Source organism: Protopterus annectens, chromosome 6.part0 (genome assembly GCF_019279795.1).
Source record: "Protopterus annectens isolate FY-2018-M chromosome 6.part0, PAN1.0, whole genome shotgun sequence".
NCBI lineage: Eukaryota > Metazoa > Chordata > Ceratodontiformes > Protopteridae > Protopterus > Protopterus annectens.
This window is the reverse complement of record NC_056737.1, coordinates 982306177-982330694: the sequence shown is the minus strand read 5'-3', so window position 1 is coordinate 982330694 and position 24518 is coordinate 982306177. Positions and strand designations below refer to the sequence as shown.

General features: G+C 44.3%; 1 protein-coding gene across 1 annotated transcript in view; it reads left to right on the top strand.

Annotated features, from left to right (window-relative positions):
- Window positions 1–24518, top strand: part of YLPM1 (YLP motif containing 1) — a gene marked incomplete in the record, with an annotated part of 1534972 nt that overhangs the window by 542624 nt on the left and 967830 nt on the right. The window contains 1 exon segment of the mRNA XM_044073602.1: window positions 20708–20882. Coding sequence (XP_043929537.1) covers window positions 20708–20882 — 175 coding nt within the window.

Below are 24518 nucleotides of genomic sequence, written 5' to 3'. Positions count from 1 at the left end.
CTCTCTTACTGCCTCCCCTGCCTAGGCCCAGACCACGACGTCTCGGCCTGTTCAGCCTGTGCTTCCTCAATCGACGAACCCTTAGACGTTGGTCGGAGTTTGCAGAGGAGTTTTTTTGGGGCTAGTTTTGCTTATAAGATGCCGTCGGAGACTCCGACTTCACATTTAGTTAAAAAATGGAAGGACCGACACGTGGACCGCGTTTTCTGCTGAAACCTCGGTCGGGCCTACCGCGAGTGTCTCCGTCTCGGCTGAAACAGTCCTTGGTACTTCCTATTACCGAAACCACACAACCGACTACCTCGGCCCTGGAGGCCCCAGCCGAGTCGGTCATTGAATTACCTACTGACACCGGTGTCCAGGAACTTTCCGACACCATTCCTTTAGATAAGTCTACTCCTGCACGTGGTGTAGCCAGACCCCCTGCTTCCATGTCCATTAAGGCTTTCTCTAGGGCTAAGGCTGCTAAACTTACTAAGGCTTTGCCTCCCAAGGTTCCCTCTCAGAGACCTTCTACTAGCTCTCAGATTCTTACCCTAGCAGAGGATCTGATCTCATTAATTAGAGTTTCCCAACCTCATCCGGACAGGGGCTCTCAACCACCTCCAGACAAAACGCCCAGGATTGAGCCCTCTGATCCCCAGTCCTCAGATGAGTCCACGGATGGCTCTGCTCTGTCAGACCACCAGGAGGAGGCTTATTCGGCCTACGAGGATTCTGATGCTGAAGAATCTATTCCCTCGGCCTCCCCTCCTGAAGAGTTTTCCTTTGGAGAGACATTACACTCTGAGAGAACATTTTCAATGGCAGGGTCAGGAATTCTCTGATTCCAGAAAGAGATTAAGGACCTTTTTACATTTACCTCAGCATAGGCCCTTAGCTATACCTCCTGTTTTGAATGTCATTGATGATGTGTACTCTGATGCTAGTACTGCCCCTGACTCTCTCCCTCCGGCTCCTGCCAAACCTGATAGGTACTACAGGGTCCCGGACTCACATTTACACCTGTACAAGGCCCACTCTGCTGATCCAGAAACTATTTCCCAGGGCCCAAAAGGGGTTGCAGCTGCCACTGCTAAAAATCCTCTACCTTCTGAAAGGGAGTCCAGAGCATGAGAGAGATGGGGTAAGAAAGTGTGTACTTCTGCAACTCTTTCCATGAGGGCATTAAATTGTCAATTTCATATGATACAGTACCAAGAGTATTTACTAGATGAATTGCATAAGAAACTGTCCTCTTCTGAACCCCTTGATCGCAAATCCCTTCAGGATCTCGTGCATAACTCCCAGCAGGATAGTAACCATTTCTTGCAGTGTAGTTATGATGCATTGGAAGCTTCATGTAGATCAGCTATGACAGGTGCAGTTATACGTAGGCATGCCTGGCTGAAGGAACAATCTCTGCCAGACCATGTTAAAGCTAAGCTGTTGGATGCTCCTATGGAAAAGCAGAAATTATTTGGTTCCACGGCTCAAGAGGTTTTACAGAAATTTGAAGAAAAGGCAAAATCTGTGCAAACAGTTAAAGACTTTCTGCAAGTCCAACCACCGAGATTCAGCAGAAACTGGCCTACTAAGAATTGGTCCTTTCCGGACTCGGACAGATCTCAGAGGCAGGAATAGGCATGCCAGAGGTAGAGGGCAAGCTAGAGGCTCCTACAGAGGCCGTCAGTGGCAGCCTCCCAACCAGAGAGGTAGTGCAGGAACTACAACTGCTACACCAGGACAGACTCAATGACTTTATTTTGACTCCGCCGACCAGGGCTCAATTAGAAGCATCTTTGGGCGGAAAGCTTTCTTTATTCTCAGAAAATTGGCACAGCATTACAAGGGACACATGGACACTGCAAATAATAGACAAAGGATACAGGTTCCATTTCCACTCATTGCCAAAAAGAAAAGGCATGCCAGACCTGCCGCCAAATGAGAGGGCAGAGGCTTTGAAGCAAATTACAAACTTAATGCAAATGAAAGCCATAGAAAAGGTATCTCTTTCAGAACAAGGCCAGGGATTTTACTCCAGATTATTCCTTGTTCCAAGAAAACAAAATCAATGGAGGCCTATTCTCGACTTGTCCGCACTGAATACTTACCTCATTGTGCCAAAATTCAAAATGCTGACTCTACAGCAACTCCTTCCCATGCTGGGCAAGGGGTCTTGGCTCGTGACTCTAGATCTCAAGGAGGCATACCTGCATGTCCCTATTCGACAAAGCTGCAGAAGACACCTCAGATTTCTTGCATGGTCAGAGCATTATCAATTCTCAGCATTGCCCTTTGGCTTATCTACTGCGCCCAGAGTATTCACGAAATGCCTGGCATCAGTAATTGCACACTGCAGACTTCAGGGGATTCAAATTTACCCATATCTGGACGACTGCCTTATACAAGCGGACAGCAAGCAAACTTTGTTAAAGGACTTGGACTATGCCATCCACCTGTTACAGGCCTTGGGATATACAGTCAGCATCCACAAATCAAGACTGGTTCCATCCCAAAGAATAACTTTTCTCGGTGCGGATCTGGACACAACCACCCAAATGGCCTTTCTCACAGAAGAAAAACAAAAACAACTACCAGTTTACTTCCAGAATCGGACAAGACAAACTCAGCTGACTGCAAGGAAAATCCTGCAGGCCCTGGGTTACATGGCATCTTGCATTCTTCTGATTCCGCAAGCAAGACTGCATATGAGAAAGTTACAATGGTACCTAAGAAGTTTATGGACACAGCACAGTCACAGCTTAAAAACTCTGATCCCACTCATTCCTTGCCTTCAAAAGGAATTTCTGTGGTGGGCTCAAGCCTGCCAGTCGAACAGCGGGTTGCCCTTCAGCAAGCCAAGAGCCAGCCAAACCATCACCACGGACGCTTCAGACGAAGGTTGGGAAGCGCACATGGAGGGCAGATGTATCCAAGGGCTATGGTCACAAAGAGAGCTGCGCATGCACATAAATCAAAAGGAAATGCTGGCAGTGATAGACGCAATCGAGGCCTTCAAACCTTTCCTTCAGCAAGGCCACCTGCTCATAAGGACAGACAACACCACAGTTTTGTGGTACATAAACAAGCAAGGAGGCACCCAATCCTACCCTCTTTGCAGACTGACAATGAATCTATGGGAACTTGCTTTGAAACTCAACATACAGCTACAGTCCCAGTTCGTGCCAGGAAAAGACAATACACTGGCAGACAGCTTAAGCAGAACTACCATGGATGCACACGAATGGATGCTGCACCCAGACATCTTCTTACTCATCACACAATCATGGGGAAAGCCGGAAATAGATCTGTTCGCTTCCCCCCTCAATCAACTGAAGAAATTCTGCTCAAGGACGTACCACCCACAAGCATGGAAAGTGGACGCTCTCTCTTTCAGCTGGAAAGCTCTAACAGTGTATGCTTTCCCACCTCTCCCATTAATGAACAAGGTCCTACTGAAGATCAGGACAGAGCAGCCCAGAGTAATTCTGATAGCTCCAAACTGGCCAAGGCAGCACTGGTACCCAGAGTATGTCACAGACGAAACCATGGCCTCTCCCCCTATGCCCACTCCTACTGACGCAGCACAATTTCAGGACTCTGCACTCCAACCTGAAAACCTTGCAGCTAACTGCCTGGAGAATACCATGACTCCTCCTCAGGATAACCTATCCCAGAGAGTGAAGGATGTTATTATGGAAGCTCGCCGCCCTTCCACAAGGAAGGCATATTCAGCAAAATGGAAAAGATTTCACACCTGGAACACAGCAAAGGGCCTAGATGTGACTGTGATGAACATGGCACATATACTGGAATATTTGGCAGAATTGTCCCACAATGGCCTGTCTTACTCTTCCATCAAGATACATGCCTCAGCAATCTCAGCAGAATACAATGTTAATCCACCTGTCTTCTCTCATCCTCTCCTAAGACAATTTCTAAGAAGAATCAAAAACATTAATCCTCCAAGGAAACCACTTCTACCTACTTGGGATCTGAATTGCGTGTTGGAAAAACTAACACTTCCTCCCTTTGATCCAGCAGCATCGGCAGATCTATAGTTTTTGTCTTGGAAAACTGCCTTCCTTCTGGCCATAACCTCAGCAAGAAGAGTATCTGAGCTACAAGCTTTAATGGCAGTGCAGCCATTTCTTATCTTTCATCAGGACAGAGTTTCTTTGAGGACCAATCCTACTTTCATGCCAAAGGTGGTATCTAGGGTATCTTTGAACCAAGCGATTCACTTGCCTACATTCTTCCCACAACCACAAAATAAAGGGGAGAGACTTCTGCACACCCTGGACATACATAGACAACTGCGCTACTACTTGGACAGAACTAAAAGTTACAGAAAGACTGACCAGTTGTTTAGCATATGCTGCTGGGCTACAAGGAAAAGCAATTTCAAAACAGACAATTTCAAAATGGATAGGAAATTGCATTCGTTTTTGTAACTCCTTTCATGGAAAAACTGTGCCAGCTAACATTAGACCTCATTCCACGAGAGCCACAGCCACCACCATAGCCTTCCTAAGAGGGGTGGCTACCCAAATACATTTTAGAAGCGGCTACATGGAGCTCCGTGCATACATTTGCCAAGCATTACAGTTTACCTTTATACTCCAGATCCAGAGCAGGTTTTGCTACGGCAGTCCTGCAGGGTATCTTAACTACACCATCCTTTACTTAGTACCTCCACCCCCAGATTGGCTATGGTATTCTACCCATATGTGATGACTGCAGATGCATCCTTGAAGGACATGGTACAGTTTTGTACCTACCATAAATGTAGATGTCCGATAGGTATGCATCTGCAGTCAGGTTTACCCTCCCTCCTTCCCCTCTGTAGTATTCCTAGGGTGCTTACCCCTCTATTAGCTAGCTGGGGGAATCTATTATGGTGTATCTGTTTGTATATACATGTATATATATTTTTGCAAATGTTTGGAATTTTATTGCTTTTTTCCAAATTTAGCTCTCCTAGAGAGCACCTGGCATCTGGGGCAAGAAAAACTGAGGAAGATAGCGTCGGCTGATGCTTTTTTACCCCAGACGCTCTGACGTCGGGGAAAGTGCGACATCAGCCGAAGCCAGACCTAGACTTTGGAATCCGGCTGACCAAAGGGCTGCCTGAGGCAGGACAACCCATATGTAATGACTGCAGATGCATACCTATCGGACATCTACATTTATGGTAGGTACAAAACTGTACTTTTTCCATGTCTCTACTACACTGGTTTGGGATTCGCCCTCAACCTCCCCAACTCTTCCGTTGCACCGGAGCAGGACAAAACGTTTCTGGGATGCAGGATCTGAACAGAACTGATGAAGGCATTCCTCCCTTCAGTCAAGGTGCTTTCTCTAATGGACCACTTCAGGAGCTTCTCCAGACCTACCAACTGTCAGCAAGACAATTCATGCGACTTCTGGGTCTTAATGACAGCCACTATTCCCATGCTTCCACTAGCCAGGATGCACATGAGAAAGCTATATTGGTATCTTAAGAATGTATGGTCCCAACACAGCCACCCTCTAGACTTCCAGATCCCCTTCCTTCCCTGCGTCATATCAAAACTGCAGTGGTGGATTCATCTGTTTCAGTTGAACCCAGACCTTCCACTACTACTACCTACACCAATTCAACATATGCACACACATGCCTCAGATCAGGGCTGAGGAGCTACCATGAAGGGCTTCAAGGTGCAAGAATGCTGGCAGGCACCCCTCCTGAAAAAAACTCAACGTAAGGGAGATGACTGCAGTTCATCTAGCCCTAAAAGCCTTTTTCCCCCTTCTACAGCCACGTCCCCTTCAAATCTTCACAGACAACACAGGGGTGATGTGGTACATCAACAAACGAGGGGGCGGGACCAAGTCTTACTTCCTGTGCATGCTAGCAATGCATTTGGGACCTAGCCTCACAAAACAACTTCTCTGCAGGCAGTCTACATCCCATCCTAGGACAACCACCAAGCGCATGCTCTCAAAAGGTTCTTCTGTCTGCATCACAAGTGGATGTTGCACAGAGACGTTTTTCTAGACATTGTCTACCAGTGGAGCATCTCAGACTTATTTGCCTCCCCCCAGAACAGACAACTAAGAAAATGTGTGTACGTAGGACTATTCCCCTCTAGCCTGGAGAGTGCATGCCTTCACCATATCATGGAAGGGATGATTTCTGTATGCATTTCCTCTCATTCAAAAAGTCCTCCTGAAAATCGGGAAGGTGAATCCAAAAATTAGTCTTAAAAAATATCTTAGGCCTTCCTCTTTTCCTGTTACCTGGCAGCTTTATCCTTAGCATCTTTTTCCCAATATACGCTGCATCCCTCCTCAGCACATATCCAAACCAGTGTAATTTTGCCTCTCTGGCTTTGTCTACAAACCTTCCAACCTGGGCTTACCCTCTAATATACTTATTCCTAATCCTGTCCACCCTCATCACACCCAGTGCAACTCTTAACATCTTTACCTCTGCCACATCCAGCTCTGACTCGTGCCTTTTTGTCAAAGCCACAGTCTCCAACCCAAATAACATAGCTGGTCTCACTACCCTCTTGTAGACCTTCCCTTTCACTCTTGACACTCTTCTCCCACTCCATCCTGCCTGTACTCTCTTCCACACTCCCCATTACTCTGAACTGTTGATCCCAAGTATTTAAACTTTTCCAACTTCACAACCTGTACTCCTTGCATCCTCACCATTCCTCTCTCCTCCCTCTAATTCACACACACATATATTCTTATTCCTGCTGACCTTCATTCCTTTTCTCTCTAAAGCATATCTCCACCCCTCCAGAGTCTCCTCCACCTGTTCCCTACTCTCTACAGATAACCACAACTCCTCTCTAGGCACCCTGTCGTATGCTTTCTCTAAGTTCACAAAGACACAATGCAACTCCTCCTGACCTCTCTGCTTCTCCGTCAACACTGTCAGAGCAAACATTGCATCTGTAGTGCTCTTTCCTGCCATGAAACCATACTGCTGATTACTAATCACTTCCCTTCTTAACCTAGCTTCAACTACTTTCCCATAACTTGATGCTGTGACTGATCAGTTTAATCCCTCTTTGTTACTACAGCTCTGCACATCACCCTTATTATTAAAAATCGGTACCAAAACACTTTCTCCATTCCTCAGGCATCCTCACTTTCCAAGATTTCCTTAAACAGTCTAGTTAAAAACTCACTGCCATTTCACCTAAACACCTCCATGCTTCCACAGGTATGTCATCTGGACCAACAGCCTTTCCATTCTTCATCCTCTTCATAGCTGTCCTTACTTCCTGCATGCTATTCCTTTGCACTTCGTGATTCACTGTCACCACATCATCCAACCTTCTTTCTCTTTCATTCTGTTCATTCATCAGCCCCTCAAAGTACTCTCTTTCCATCTGCTCAACACACACTCCTCGCCTGTGAGTATGTTTCCCTCATTATCCTTTATCACCTGCTGCACATCTTTACTAGCTCAGCCCCTCTGTCTAGCCAATCGGTACAGGTCCTTTTCTCCCTCCTTAGTGTCCAGCCTTTTATGTAACTCTTCAAACGCCTTCTCCTTAGCCACCTGTCTTTGCCATACAGCTCATCTTATACTCCTGTCTATTTTCTTCATCTCTCTGACAATCGCACTTCTTTGCCATCTTCTTTCTCTGTATTCTCTCCTGTACTTCCTCATTCCATCACCAGGTCTCCTTGTCCTCCTTTCCAGATGTCACACCAAGCACCTTTTTAGCCATCTCTCTTACTAGCTCTGCTGTAGTTAACCAGCTATTCAGTAACTCCTCACTGCCACCCAGTGCCTGTCTTAAACTCTTCCCTGAACTCCACCTCACAATTACCCTTTTTCAGTCTCCACCATTTGATCCTTGGTGGTGCCCTCACACTCCTCATCACCAGTGTCATCCCACAAACCACCATACTATGCTGCCTAACTACACTTTCCCCAGCCACCACTTTACAGTCTTCATTCTCCTTCAGACTGGCCCTTCTGCATAAGATATAATCCACCTATGTGCATCTTCCCCCACTTTTGTACGTCACCCTATGCTCCTCCCCCCTCCTGTTAAAATACGTATTCACCACAGCCATGTCCACCCTTTTCACAAAATCCACTACCATCTGACCTTCTGAATTCCTTTGCTTAACACCATACCTACCCATCACTTCCTCATCCCCTCTGTTCCCTTCACCAACATGCCCATTGAAGTCTGCTCCAATCACCACTCTCTTACCCTTGGGTACAGTCATAACCACTTCATCTAACTCACTCCAAAATGTTTCTTTTTCATCCATCACACACCCAACTTGTGGAGCATATGCACTAACAACATTCTTCATTACACCATCAATTTCCAGCTTCATAAACATCACTCTATCCGACACTCTTTTCACCTCCAAAACACTCATCGCATATGCACCTAGCCTTGCTTCCCTTCCATCTGGTCTTTTGCACACACAATATACCAACCTTCCTTCTGTTCATCATATCAGCTAGCTCTCTCCCTATACCAGTCATACTGCCAACATTCAAAGTTCCGACCCTGCCTACCGCAGTCCTAGCCTGTACCTACCTTCGGGCATGCCTTTCCCCTATTCTCCTCCTTTGGCCAGCAGTAGCCCAATTTCCGCCAGCACCCTGTAGGCCAACAGTGCTGGTGGCGGTCGTTGTTAACCTGGGCCTCAACCGATCCAGTATGTATATCTGTACTGTTTTCCGCATATATAATTTGGCAAAACATTACGCCGGATGCCCTTCTTGACACACTCCTCCCCATTTATCCAGGCTTGGGACCGGCACAAAGAAATGCACTGGCTTGTGCATCCTCAGTGACCAATGCCAAGCTAATATTTAACTCTACGCCTTTTTAAGGCTGGTTTCAAGGGTACAAACTCCATTAAGGCCAGGTGCTTTTTCAGCATCTAGTTCTATAATCCACTTTAACTCATTGTATTCTGCAAGATTCACAACATCTCCAACTCTAATGCTGGGGTTGACTACTAAATGTAAAACTATGGCTCTCACACTGGGCTATATGCTGATATAAAGCATTATGAATATTTTTAGCCTAATAGCTGAGATGCTTCAAAAATCTCTTAATTTACAGTTAGTTTTGCCCACACAAAAACATGAACATTGTAGATCTTGGGCTAAATAAATGAGATTACGTGTATTGCAGTCTACATATTGATGCATGGCGTATTTCCTTTTTGTTACTGTGGGTGAATGTATCATTCTTGATATATGTGCAGGCTCTACAGTTTCTACAGGCATATGTGCCTTTCCGCGAGAAATAGTACTGGTTACAATAGTTAAACTACGTCCATAAAGTAAATTGTTTAAATTTTTATTGCATCTGAAATTGAAGCCTGGTATCTCCCCACTATATTCTTCAGTGCATCATCACTTAACAGAACTTTCCAATTACATTTCACTGTCTCACATATACCCTCTGTTACTATGTTTAAAAATTGGACGTTGCTTATCAGGATACTTACTTTTCACATCATGGTTATTAGCCCCTCTATTTGTAAGCCATGGCTTGGCTGTATTTTGTCTATCTCTCGTGATGCTTTGGGTAGTCTGATCTATAACCTTACTTTTGTACCCTCATCTACTGAGGTTAGATTTTAGATTTGTAACTTTCTGCTCAAACATGGAGTCATCAGTGCACAAACAAAATGCTCTTTGCATCTCCCCTTTTGCTATGTTATTAAATGTATTTCTATGGTGCATACTATCAAAGGCTGGCAGTGTTTTTCCAAAAAGCGTTTTTATATAAAGATGCGTGTAAGTGCTCATCCGCACCTTTAAAAAGTTTCACATCTAAAAATCAATGCTGGTAAAGGAGCTGCTCACAGTAAATCTTACGAAGTCCGTGCCCCATTTGAGTCAGCTAGTTCTGCATCACTACAAATGTGCACATAGAAGTCAATCCTGCTGTTAGCTCTCACTTCAGCCAGAAGGGTATCCGTTACAGGCTCTCATGGCATGCCCCCCCCATCTTCCCCAAAAATAGGGTAACCCTGCATACCAACCCTTCTTTCATGCCCAAAGTGGTCAAGCTATCATTAAATCAGTCCATTCACCTGCCCACCTTGTTTCCCTCTCCTACCAATGACAGCAAGAGAATTCTCCATTCCCTGGGTGTTCACAGGCAATTAAGCTTTTACTTGGACAAAACTAAGACCATTAGAAAATCTAATCAGCTCTTTGTATCCTTTCGCCCCAGGGCAAGGCAGTCTCCAAACAAACTATCTCCAGTTGGATCAGGAAAACGATTTGCTTCTGCTATTCTTACCATGGCAAGGATTTACTTCATGGGGTAAGAGCGCATTCTACCAGGGCTTGTAGCATCCTCCCAAGACTTTCTTCAGGGGCTTGGACACAGCCTTCATCCTGGAAGCAGCCACCTGGTCCACTATACACACATTTTACCAGCTACTACAAGTTGGATCATATGTCCCGAGCAGGTTTCATTAGGGCAATCGTGCTGGGATTTCTGGAATCAGCTACCTCTACCTCCACCCTTCACCCTTCCTAAGCTGTGGTACTCTCCCACAGTAAGAATACTGCAGCTTGGGAATAGGACACAGAATAGTTGTGTAAAAATCTTACCATGACCATAATGTCCTTCTCTTCCATGTTGTGGTATTCCTTCCCTCCCACCATCCCCTTGCATTCCTTTCACCTGTCGATGGGGGCACTCTAGAGCACCTCCTAGATTATGGTCTCACTGGGCAGTCTGATATTTCACTGGTCTGGAGGATATCATTTGGCTCTACCTAGTCCACTGTCCGACTTGGGCAGTTAGTTCTGAGGTCTGTGTGCAGATGTCGCATACAAGTCCCCTGGTTTATGGCCCTGCATGTGACGTCCCACACACCAACAGCAATTAGGCTTAAGCGTTTGTATAGGAGATGACGTTTGGGTCATCTGAGGTAGAGAATCCCACAGTAAGAATACTGCAACATGGAAGAGAAGGACATCTATGGTTATGGTAAGATTTTACACAGCTGTTATTTCTTCTGCAAGGGAATTTCTCCAAGCCGTGGTGTGCATGACATCCACTATTCCCATGGTTCCCATGGTAAAAGTTCATATTCAGTGGTATCTCAGACTCCTGGGATCAAGCACTGCCATCCTCTGGAATATTTGATCCCTCTCTTATCTTGTGTCATGGTAGATTCATCCGATAAGTCCAGGTCTGCCTTTTCAGATTCCTGCCCTTCCTCGGGAGCTGAATGTGGATGCTTCGATAATGGTTGGGGAGCCTCTGCCAACAACCTGAAAGTCCATGGCCTTGGGTCCCATCAGCAGGTGACAGACCATATCAACATTAAAGAGATGAGGGTTCTACTCCTATCCCTCAGGCTTTTCACTCCCTTTGGTTTCCAGTTCCTCAAAAAGTTTGTACAGACAAGGCCATGATCATTTGGTACATCACCAGGCAAGGGGGCACAAAATCTTGCCTTCATTGCAGGCTGGCTTTTCAGGCTTAGGGTTTTGCAGTCCATTATGTGGTTCTTCAGGTGGTTTACATCTCTTCAGAGGACAGTCTAGTGGCAGTGTCTTTTTGCAGGTCCGGGGCAAATCTTCACAAATGGATGCTTCACAGGGAGGTGTTTCTGGACATTGTACAGAGGTACTCCTCGCATAGGTCTTTCTGCCTCCCATTTGAACGAAAAACTTACCTACTTATGTTCTAGAGTACCAAGTCCTGTGAGTGCCATGTCTTTTTCTGTAAGAGATTTTTCTGCATGGTTATCCTCATCCTTTCCTACTACTATGGGTCTTGTACAAGATCATGTGGGACCCACCCAAAATCTGTCTGACTCCTTTTGGCCCAGTGAACACAGGTTCCCACATCTATTGCGCTTGGCCAGGGGGAAGTCATCATAAGTTGCCTTTCAGGATGGATGTTTTCATACAAGGCAAGGAATACCTTGAGCACCCTTACTTGTCCTTACTTCAGCTGACATTTTGGGTGATTGGGTTTTTATTTTTTGTAGGTATTCATTTTCTGAGGACGTGCTTTGGGTTTTGCAGGAGGGCAGAAACCCCATTACTGTGTAACTAAATTGAAGATATTTTCTGATTGGTGTCTTAAGTATGACCTGTGCCCTCTCTTGTGGGGGTCCTGTGTGGTCCTTTATTTGTGAGTTTTTCATTTTTGGTTTGGCATATTTCTGTTCATTTGTAAGCCATTTCTGACTGTCTGACTCCACCTTTGGCTGCTAGTTTTGAAGTCGAGCAATTTCTAAAAGACTCCCTTCATATCAGGTCTCCAAGTCTATTCGTCCTCCTTGGAACCTTAATTTTGCTCTTGAAAAATTGACTGTCCCGTTTTGAGCCTGCTTTTTCTTCTCTGCAGCATTGTACTTTGAAGAAGACTCTGTTGGTGGTTCTTATTTCTGTTTTTTTAGAAGGACATTGTATCTTTGTATCAGTCCTTTTATGCCCAATGTGGTTAATGATTTGTCCATGTATCAGCCCATTCATCATCATGGATGTTCATCGTGCTATGCTGCTGCAGTCATCACACTTGGGTTTTCCTGCCGTCAGGCGGTCCCACAGTCGGCCTGAATTCCAAAGCCTTGGTCCGGCGTCTGTTGTCATCTCTTCTTCCCTGACGCCAGTGCGGCAGGGGTATAAAAGAGGCAGCTGACGCCATTTTTCCCAGTCTTTCTTGCCGCACGGTGCCCGAAGCAGAAGCAGTTTGCAAGTGCCGGTCGGCCAGCTCCTGAGATTTTCGAACAGAATTTCAACGGAAGTCTTCTATAAAGCGAAGTACCCCGTTGGGGAAACTTTTCTTGCCTCAGACCGATGTCAGACAAAGTTAATAATTGTATTTCTTGTGGGAAGCAAATATCTCATAAGGATTTTCATTCTTGTATTCCTTGCCTAGGCCCAGACCACGACGTTTCTGGTTGTCTGTTTTGCGCTAGGTTCAATAAACGCACTATTAAGCGTCGGGCTGATACCGCCCAACATTATTTTGGCAGAAAATTCAACTACATTATGTCGTCGGAACCTCCGACAACTGCTATGTTTAAAAAACGCAAGGACAAAGACAGGCAACATAGACCAGATACCGAGGTCTCGGTCAGGCCTGCCGCCGGATCTCTGGTATTCAGTGAGGCGCCTACGCAGCCCCTGACTACCGCAGATTTAGAAAATACTACTACCTCTCAGTCAGAATCTACTGGGCCACTGGAGCCGGTTCCTTCTCAACTCGCGGACGCCAGCCCTGGTGGCGATCCGGAGACCATGGACAGGCCTTCGGTTTCAGAAGGCGTCTTTAAACCGACGACTCTCTCCGTTAAGTCATATGCTAAGCTTCCAAAGGTTAAGAAAACCGAGTCCACAGACTCCCACACAGGCCCCTATGCCTAAAGAACAGATGCTCAAAATGGCGGAGGACCTGATTATCCTTATCAGAGGTTCCCAGCCCCCTCCTGTCAAAAGGCCTAGACTGGAGGAAGATTTACCTCCTTCTGACCAGGAATTCATTTCCTCAGCAGACTCTGAGGAACAGGATTACCCCTTCCCTCTCTATGAAGACTCAGATGCTGAGGAGTCTATTCCCTCTGTCCCCCCCCCCCCGAAGACTTCTGTTTTGGGGAAACCCTGCACACCATGAGAGAGCATTTCCACTGGGAAGGACAAGATTACTCTGACTCCAAGAAAAGACTCCGTGAGTTTCTTCTTCTACCTCAGCATAGACCCCTAGCCATTCCTCCTGTTTTAGACATTCTGGATGATGTCTACACTGAATCCAGTCTAAATCCAGATTCCTTACCTCCAGCACCACCTAAACCAGACCGATATTATTGAGTCCCTGACTCTCAAGTTTTTATATAAAAGCCCTGCTGCAGACCCAGAAACCATTTCCCAGGGTCCCAGAGGGGTTAAGGCCTCTACTGCTAAGAATCCGCTACCTGCGGAAAGAGATTCCAGGGCATTAGAAAGATGGGGGGGGAGTGTATACCTCTGCCACTTTGGCCATGAGGGCATTAAACTGCCAATTCCACATGATTAAATGCCAGCAGTACTTGCTTACTCAGTTAAAACAGAAAATGACCCCTCAAACAGATCAACTAGATTTCAAAGGGATGCAAGATTTTGTTGCATGCAGCAGAACAAGTGGGAAAACATACCTTGCAGTGTGGTTTTGATTCTTTGGAGGCCTCATGTAGAGCAGCAGTCACAGGGTCTGTAATACGTAGACATGCTTGGCTCAAAGAGCAGACCTTACCAGAACATGTCAAAGCAAAGTTACTGGATGCTCCACTGCAAAAGTATGCATTATTTGGTGTCAAAGCAGAGGAAGTTTTAAAGAAGATGGAAGAAAAGGCAAAATCAATACAAACAGTTAAAGATTTTTTACAGGTACAACCTCCTCGCTTGAGTAGAAACTGGCCATCAAAAAAACTGGTCTTTTCCTGCTTCAGACAGACCCCAAAGGGGCAGGTACAGACGCCCTAGGGGCAGAGGCGCCAGCCACAAGGTACCTTCAGGCCTAGACAATGGCAAACAACAACTCAGAGGGGGAAGACGACAGATCTCAACCCTTCAGAAATCAAACTCAATGACTTTCCTCTTCGCCTGCCAAGCAAAATTGCCCAGGCAGCACCTCTAGGAGGAAAACTGGCTCTTTTTCCAGAAAATTGGCACATCATAAAGGACAAATGGGTTCTGGGTATCATTTCCCGAGGCTACAGATTTCATTTCCACACTTTACCACGGATGAGAGGCATGCCAGATCTGCCAACAAACCCATGGGCAGAGGCACAAAAGCAAATTTCAGCTCTCATGAACATGAAAGCAATTCAAAAGGTACCTGCAAAAGAGCAAGGTCAAGGATTTTACTCGACTGTTTCTAGTACCAAGAAAGGACAAAGCCTGGAGACCCATCTTAGACCTTTCAATTCTAAACACGTACCTGGACATTCCCAAATTCAAAATGCTCACACTATAGCAGCTTCTTCGCATGCTGGGCAAGGAGTCTTGGCTGGTAACGGACCTCCAAGAGGCATACCTGCATGTCCCTATCAGACAAGATTGCAGAAGATACCTCAGATTTTTGGCAGGCACAACGCATCATCAATTCTGCATTGCCCTTTGGCTTATCTACTGCGCCCAGAGTATTCACGAAATGCCTGGCATCAGTAATTGCATACTGCAGACAGCGAGGAATACAAATTTATCCATATATGGACGACTGCCTGATCCAAGCGTACAGCAAAGACATCCTACTACAGCATCTGGCATTTGTAACAAAGTTGCTAAGTTGCCTAGGGTACACAGTAAACAAAAAGAAGTCAAAACTAATACCCTCACAAGAAATTTTCCTGGGTGCCAGCTTGAATACAACGGCCCAGATGGCTTACCTCACGCCAGACAAGCAAAAACAACTGGCTCAGTACTTCAAAAAGATGGCAACGTCTACCCAGCTCACTGCAAGGAAATTCCTGCAGGCATTGGGGTACATGGCGTCCTGCATTCAACTAATTGCATATGCAAGGCTGCATATGAGAAAACTACAATGGTACCTAAAAAGTGTATGGTCCCAACACAGACACAACCTCGACGCAAGTATAACTCTCATTCCCTGCCTTCAAAAAGAGTTTCTATGGTGGGCTCAAGCATTCCAAGCAAACAAGGGCCTTCCTTTTGTCTCACCTCTAGCAAACCAAACCTTGACAACAGATTCATCTGACTACGCCTGGGGTGCACACATGGCAGGACAATGCATACAGGGCAAATGGTCTCAATCCAAAGGCAACTACACATCAATCAAAAGGAGATGCTAGCTGTAAAAAGTGCACTAACAGCCTTCAAGGACCTCTTGCATCCAGGACAACTTCTAATAAGGACGGGCAATACCACAGTTATGTGGTACATAAACAAACAAGGAGGAACACACTCCTACCCATTATGCAGACAGGCAATGGACTTGTGGAACACAGCATTAACTTACCAAGTACAACTGCAAGCACAATTCCTGCCAGGAAAAGAAAACATTTTTACAGACAAATTAAGCAGAAATTTGACAGACCCTCATGAGTGGAGACTTCACCCACAAGTATTCTCAATGATAACTCAAAGGTGGGGACCACCAGACATAGATCTGTTTGCCTCAACCAACAATTGCCAGCTACAAAAATTTTGCACAAGGACTTATCCCCTGGCCTGGAAAGTGGATGCCCTATCATTCAGTTGGACAGCATTGTCAGTCTACGCCTTCCCACCTCTGCCTCTACTGACCCAGGTATTACTGAAAGCCAGATCAGAGAGACCACAGATGATCCTCATTGCTCCGGACTGGCCACGTCAACACTGGTACCCACTACTACGAAACTTGACTCGCAGCCCTCCATGGATCTTACCTCAATTCTCTCTGCTGTTAACCCAACAAAACTCTCAGATCCTTCACAGCCAACTAAGGACCTTAAATCTAGCTGTATGGAAAATACCTTAAATTATCAAACAACACTTCTCTCAAAGGATGTCCAGAATGTCATTTTGGTGGCCAGGAGTCCCAGCACCAGAAAAACTTACTCCGACAAATGGAAACGATTTTGTGTATGGAGCCAGGCCAGAAGCCTAAATCCTGGCATCCCAAATATTCCGCACATGCTCCAATATCTAACTGAGATGCTACACAAAGGCCTTTTGTTCTCATCCATAAAGATCCATGCTTCAGCCATTTCAGCTCAGTATGATACGGTTCCTCCCATTTTCTCTCATCCTTTGCTAAGGCAGTTTCTCAGAGGGGCAAAAAATATAAGACCCCCCAGAAAACCACCAACTCCAACTTGGGATCTAAATTTTGTTTTGGAAAAGTTAACACTTCCTTCTTTTGAACCAGCCTTTTCAGCAGAGCTTCAGTACTTGTCATGGAAAACAGCCCTGCTGCTGGCTATCACCTCAGCATGCAGAGTCTCAGAACTCCAGGCACTTATGGCAGTGGAACCTTTCATCATTTTCCATCAGGACAGAGTATCTCTACGCACCAACCCTTCCTTCATGCCAAAGGTAGTATCCAGTGTAGCTCTCAATCAGACCATACACTTGCCCACCTTTTATCCAAACCCACAGAATAAAGGAGAAAGACTCCTTCACTCTTTGGACATTCACAGACACTTACGTTGCTATTTGGACAAGACAAAGGCCTTCAGAAAATCTGATCAGCTCCTTGTATCCTATGCACGAGGCTCAGAAGGAAAGGCTATTTCAAAACAGACCATCTCCAAATGGATAGCACATTGCATCCACTTTTGCTACTCACACCACGGGAAAGCAGTGCCTGCTCGTATTAGGTCTCACTCTACCAGGGCTACAGCAACCTCAGCAGCCTTCCTCCGAGGAGTCCCAACAAAGGACATTCTGGAGGCAGCTACCTGGAGTTCAGTGCACACCTTCACCAAGCATTACCACCTTCCTCTATACTCAAAAACCAGAGCTGGGTTTGCCACTGCAGTTCTGCAGGGCATCTTAGCTGTACCTAACCCAGGTTAGCTCCTACCACCCAACCATAGCTTTGGGACTCTACCCAAGTGTGATGACTGCAGCAGCATAGCACGATGAACATAGTACAGTTTTGTACCTACCATAAATGTAGATGTTCGAGTGGTTATGCCGCTGCAGTCCAGGTTACCCTCCCTGCATCCCCTCTACCTAACCAGGCTTTTTTTTCTTATACCTCCATGTACTTCAACCTTTGGGATGCATGTCTATATGATGTATTTGCTTACAACTACTACCACTGTTTTGCATTAAGGTATGTTTTGCAAGCTTCTTATTTTGCCTTCTTAGTTTGGGGCACCTGACGTCTGGGGCAAGAAAAACTGAAGAAAATGGTGTTGGCTGCCTCTTTTATATACCCCTGCCGCACTGACGTCAGGGAAGAAGCGACGACAACCGACGCCGGACCAAGGCTTTGGAATTCAGGCCGACTACGGGACCGCCTGACTGCAGGGTAACCCAAATGTGATGACTGCAGCAGCATAACCATTCGAACATCTACATTTATGGTAGTTACAAAACTGTACTTTTCTTTCTCCATTGACCTGTAGTGAGGGGCTACTACACACCTTGGATTTGCATATTACTTGGAGAAGACCAAATATCAGGAAATTCCAGCCTTTTTTTGCTTTCATGCCAGAGATTGGGTTTGGCAGTGTCTAGGCAAAACCTGGATTTGTAAAGCTGTTTTTTTGCTATTTTTTTTTCACGGCACGATGCTGTCCTCTTCTGTTCATGCTCATTCTATCAGGGCTTTGGCCTCCTCTGGTGCTTTTATTTCAAGGCTGTGGATACTAGTTTCATCTTGGAAGCTGCTTCTTGGTTTTCTGTTCACACTTTTACTGAACATTACCGATTTGGTTGATGTTTTCAAGGCTGGGGCAAGATTTGCCAGGACCATCCTTCATGGGTTTATGGTAGACTGTTCATTGCCTTCCTCCTCTCTACTTCCAGTAGCTTTTGCACTCTACCAAGAGTAAAGAATACTGCAACAGTGAGAAGTAGGGCGTTTACTGTTGGTGTAAATCTTACACAACTGGAATTTCATCCGGACTGCATTAGTCCTAGTGTCCTGTCAGTAACATCAGGCCTTCATATAGGTGCATGTGTCTGCGGTGCTTTGAAAATGCATGAATCAGCCACTTCATTCACGGGTTGTATGAGTCCGGTGAAGAACTGTACAGCCAGTGTCCCTTCAGTGTACCTGCTTGATTTTTAAACCCCTTACCACCTTTTACCCTTTCTCTTGTACTTGTAGTAGCGCTGTGCGCTCTCCAATGTTATTTAAGCCTTTCCATTCCTCACAGTGAGTTACAGTGCAGACTAGGCTTTCCCAGTCCTTCCGTGTAAGGCTTGCAGTTCATTATTTTATATACATTTATGTAAAATGTATTACTTTCACTATCTTTGGCTCACAAGTAAGCCTCTTAATTTGCTAATCGCTTACATCAAAGGCAGGATACTGTTTCTGCTTTAACTTACAAGTGTACTTCCTTTCTGTGTAGTCCTCTTACAGTTTGTCAGTCACATCAAAAACGTCTGTGTGATTGTGTAAAATTGCCAGTACTAAGACTGTGTACCCTGTCACTTTGTAATATGCACAAATATAGCATAAAATGTTTGCTAGCAAATTGCTATTATCAAAAGTCAAAAACCCTAAAATGGCAAGCTCTGTAACCTGACTGTGAAGACAGTGAGTCAAGTGCAGCCTTAATAGTCCTAATTTATAAAACACAAGCTGTCTTTTTTTCCCCCTCTCCCCCTGAACTCTGTGGGCACATGTGCAAAGATAGGAGAAATTTTTCTAAAGAAAGTAAATCGCATTTAATTTTCTAGAGTAAATTAACCATACCAGTAATGTCCTAAATCCAGTCAAGCTAACTTGCTTCTTCATGCACCAAGCATTAAGTCAGCATGGCAGTGCGCACTGTTCTATTTGCAAAATTATTTAACTTGAGTTTGCAGTAGTGCATGTCATTTCTTACAGCAGTACAAATGTATTGGTCATGTACAGATGTTCTTCGTGTTTCACTGTTGCAGTCATTACATTTGGGTAATCTGCTGGTGCATGTGTACACGCACTGAATTTTGTAGTGTGGACATGCATTACGTGCACACGCACAGTTTACTTTTTGTTATTTTGAGTTTGCTTCAGTCAACCGTTTAGAATGTTGGCCCAAAATGTGGAATTCAGAATGCCAAAAAGTAAACCAAAGCAAAAATGAATACATTGGCAACCATGGTTCGGTGTATTCAACATAGCAGGAGGTGAAGTCAATCACCTCCTGCTATGCACATTAACATACTGTTAAACTGTGCAGTAAACAGGATGTTAATTCTGCTGGTTTGTGGGGGAGGGGGGCTAGTCCTCTGCACCCCCCACACCACCGACACATATATCACCTCAAGATCGCATTACACTGAGGAAATAGGCTAATTCCTAGTTTCTTGTTGAGCCGGGATCCCCCTGCAAAATGCTGAACCCAAATGCTCAACTTACCTTACCCGTTCTCTGTAGTGTAGTCTATTCATTTGGGTTCAACATTCTGCCAACTTGAAAACTACAAGTCGACTTCATTCTGGTTGACCGATGCAGTTTCAAGGTTCACACACACACATATATATATATATATGTATATATATATATATATATATATGTATATATATATATATATATATATATCTATGTGTGTGTGTGTGTGTGTACGGTTGTGTGTGTATTGGATAATTTTTTGTCTTGCTAAAAAGTGAAGTTTTTAATTTTTAACTGCCCTTTTTTCTTTAAACTACTGTAACATTATATTTGTGGTCTTCAGTTTCTCAGATTTGTTTGCACTCTTGGAGCTTGTACTGCAGTAACTGATTATTGCCTGTGAGCACTGGTGTCTTGGTGGGGGCATACATTGGGAAGTAAGAAACGTGTTCCCCTGTGTGCTGATGTTTGTGTGGACAAATTCTGTGATGCCACCAAAAGCATGGTTGTTGCAGGTGGATTGTCTTTTGGTCGTGTTTTTAGACATTTTTATCTGTTTGTATGTTTTTGGTTTGTCATGTATGTATGATTTTGTAGTAGAAATTAAAGGTTTCATAAACTGATTTTCAGACACTTTCCAAAATTTTTTTTCGGCTCCTTGTGGCCATCTTGTGCAAACAGTTAAATTTGTATGTTTATTTTTTTTTGAATTGATATCTTAGCCTCCACCAGCGAAAAGAAGCCACCTTGATGAAGGTGAGGGTTGGGACTGTGATACATTCCAAGGTCTGTGGGATGCACCTGAAGTTGATAAAGGTCCTGATCGACAGTTTGGAATGGGTCAGCCATTACCACCACCTGGAGTGCAGAAAACTGTGGATTACGGACATGGCAGAGGTGAGTAATCTATCAAGTGATGCCTAGTTAGTACAGACAGGGTCAAAAGAAAATCAGAACTTCAGTGTAGTGCAGCTTACAGATAGGATGTGGAATATGGTTTAGCGATTTCTAAGCTACCAGGTGCACAAAAATGTTGGGTTTTGTAAATGTTCTGTACTGGCTGCATATGTTGGACTGTGTGGTAACAGTTGTCTTGCATCTAATGCTTCTGGTTATTATCCAGAGCATTGCTTAAGTAGTAGAAAGATCTAGACAGTTGCTGATTATTATATTTGTATTTAATGCAGGACATCTGTTTTTCATTTAAAAAAATAAAGCAAAAGCTGTGAGAAATGACGTAATGTACTTAAGTTCTTTCTGTTTAACTTCTCAGCACTATGGCTTGTAGAAATTACTCAGCTGATGGAATGATAGTCATGAACTATGAGGGCATTCAGTTTTCAGGTGCCAGGGGTGTCAGTCTTAAGTGAAGTTTAGTTCTATTATTGGGGGAGATGGGTAGCAAAGCCACTTGAAATCATTTCAGACATTCACGAGCTACATTTTTCTTGCTTGTTACTTGTAAATGCACCCCATATGGTAATGTGTTGCAGTACAGGAATAGGTGTGTATAATACACACCAAGTATAAAATGTAATTGTGTGAATGGACCCCTATCAGATCAAGTTTTGAGAAACTTGAAATTATATGATTGAGTTTCCAAAAACTGGAATATCCAAAAAAAAAAAAAAATACATCTTTTTTTTTTTTTTTTTTTTTTTTGCAGGGGTGCAAGCCCCCACACCCTGCAAATTAAGTATACTAACTCCGAGATTGCAGTATGGTGAGGAAAAGGGTAAATTTCCTGTTCAACACTGTACTGCGATCTCCATTCCAAACCTTCAGGTTTTTGGAAACTTGATCATTTGGCATATGAAATCAGAATTTCTGAAAAGTCGGATCATCTGATTGGGATCCATGTGATTTTGTACATTGTGTATGTGTGTGATCCATATGTGATTTTATGCATTGTGTATGTGTGCATGTATATATATATATATATATATATATATATATATATATTTAGATATATATATATATGTGTGTGTATATATGTATATTATATGTGTGTGTATACAGATGTGTGTATAATATGGTGACATGGGTGTGTGTGTGTGTGTGTATATATATATATATATATATATATGTAAAATGTGTACACGTATATATGCATGCACACCGACACACAGATGCAAATATATGCACAGATGTGTGTTTACACATGTGCATGTATGTTTATCTGTGCAGTAGTTTTCATGAAACAATGACATTGTAACAGGGAAGGTAATTTGCTGCTGCTGTAGCTTTTCAGGGTACTGCTGGCATGTAGTAACTTAAGTTTTGTAGCATATGGGAGCAATCTTAGGTAATTTATAGTGACTGTCTTGTGAGAAGGTGATCTTGAGCATTCAGATGCTGCTTATCTGGTGACGTGCTCTGACTGGCTGTTTTAATTTTACTGGGTTATATAGTTTGTACAACTTGTCAGTCTTGCTCCTTTTGTCTGCATAGCTGTGACTTGAGTATCTGAGCTCTTCCTGGAACTAGGTTTGATATGTTTATAAATTATTTGACTCCTCCTCAGTCACTTCAGGCACAGTGGAAGCGCTTTGATTGATCATTTCTTTTGCCCTCTGATTTCAATGCATACTGCTGATTTGGCATAATATAGGTTGGGGGGGCATATTCATAGATTCATAGACAGTTATGCCTTGCCAGTACCCTTCCCCAGTATAACCTGCTTTCTCCAGGAGTGCCAGAAGGTAGAAATTAGTGACTGAGCTCAGAGTTCAGAGGAAGTTTATTCCACCGGTTTGGGGAGGTGTGGGGTTGTAAACCTCTCATTCTACTGTGTTGCATATCTGATGGTGAAGAATTAAGGTCCCTGATTGTAGTATTGGTAGAGAGACTGGGCTTGAAAAGAAACAAGAGGTTCAGAACTATGGTTTCTGATGAATGCACTAAGGGGGAAAGAGATCTCCTCTCAAAACTATGTAAGACACTTAATGGCTAGAGCTTAGGGGCTTATTTTGGTGTCTCATGGATTTTTGGTGTGTGATCATTTTAGTTTGGGAACCTTTGGGTCTTTCTAATTGTTTGATTCATTTAATGCAGTATTCCAAAGGGGTGTTGCACTTCTTTATTGGCTTGATCAGTGTTTGAATATACAGGTGTGGTTATCTCGTCAGACATTGGTGATATTTCATTGGCAATTAGCTAGATTCTTGATAACCATATTTATAATAGTACCCAGATGTTCTTCGTGTTTCACTGTTGCAGTTATTACACTTGGGTAATCCTGCTGGCAGGCTACCCTCAGTCGGCCTGAATTCCAAAGTCTAGATCCGGCGTCGGTTGCTGTCGCCTCTTCCTTGATGTCAGTGTGCCAGGGGTGTAAAAAGAGGCGGCCAACGCCATTTTCTTCAGTCTTTCTTGCCGCGTGGTGCCTGAAGCATAAGCAGTTCGCAAGTGCCGGTCGGCCGACTCCTGAGATTTTCATGTTCGAATTTCAGATCCGAAGTCTTCATTAAAAGCTAAGTACCCCGTTGGGGAAACTTTTTTTCTTGCTCCAGACCGATGTCAGAAAAAGTTAATTGTATTTCTTGTGGGAAACAAATACCTCATAAGGACTTTCATTCTTACTGTATTCCTTGCCTAGGCCCTGACCACGCCGTTGCTAGTTGTCGGTTTTGTGCTAGATTTAACCAACGCACTATTAAGCGTCGGCACGATTTTGCATTAAGCTATTTTGGCAAAAGATTTAATTATACCATGTCATCGGATAGCCATCCGACTACTGGAATTCACAAAAAACGCAAAGAAAAGGACAGGCATCTGAGGTCCAAAACCGATGACTAGGCTTCTTCTAAGCCAGTCCTCAGTGAGGCACCTTTGCAGCCCCTGATGCACGCTACTTTAGACCCGCAGGCCACTGCCAACTCCCACGTGGAGTCGCCTTGGCAACTGGAAGACCAAGGTATTGGAACTTCGCAGACTATGCCCTCAGATGGTTCCGGAGCCGCTGAGCAGGCATCTGCTTTTGAGTGTGTTTTCAGACCAACTCAATTATACATTAAAACTACTTCAGCTTCAAAGGCAAAGACTAAAGCACCCTTAAAGGCAATGAAACAAATACAATAGCCTCATGGGACAGGCCTCCATGCCCAAAAACAGATGCTCAAAATGGCCGAGGACTTACTTTGATCAGGGGTTACCATCCCCCTCCTGATAAGAGGCCTAGGCAAGAGACAGAGTATGAATCTTCAGATCATGTTTCCATTTCATCTGATTCCTCTTCTGATCAGGAATACTCTCTTCCACCCCATGAGGATTCTGATGCTGAAGAATCTATCCCTTCAGCCTCTCCTCCTGAGGATTACTCTTTTGGGGAAACCTTGCATACCATGAGGGAGCATTTCCACTGGGAGAGCCAAGATTTTTCAGAATCTAAGAAAAGGCTCAGAGACTTTCTTTTACTACCACAACACAGGCCTCTAGCTATTCCACCTGTTAGACATTGTTGTTGATGTATTTTCAGAGTCCAGCCTGACCCCTGACTCCTTACCTCCAGCTCCTAAGCCGGACAGGTACTAC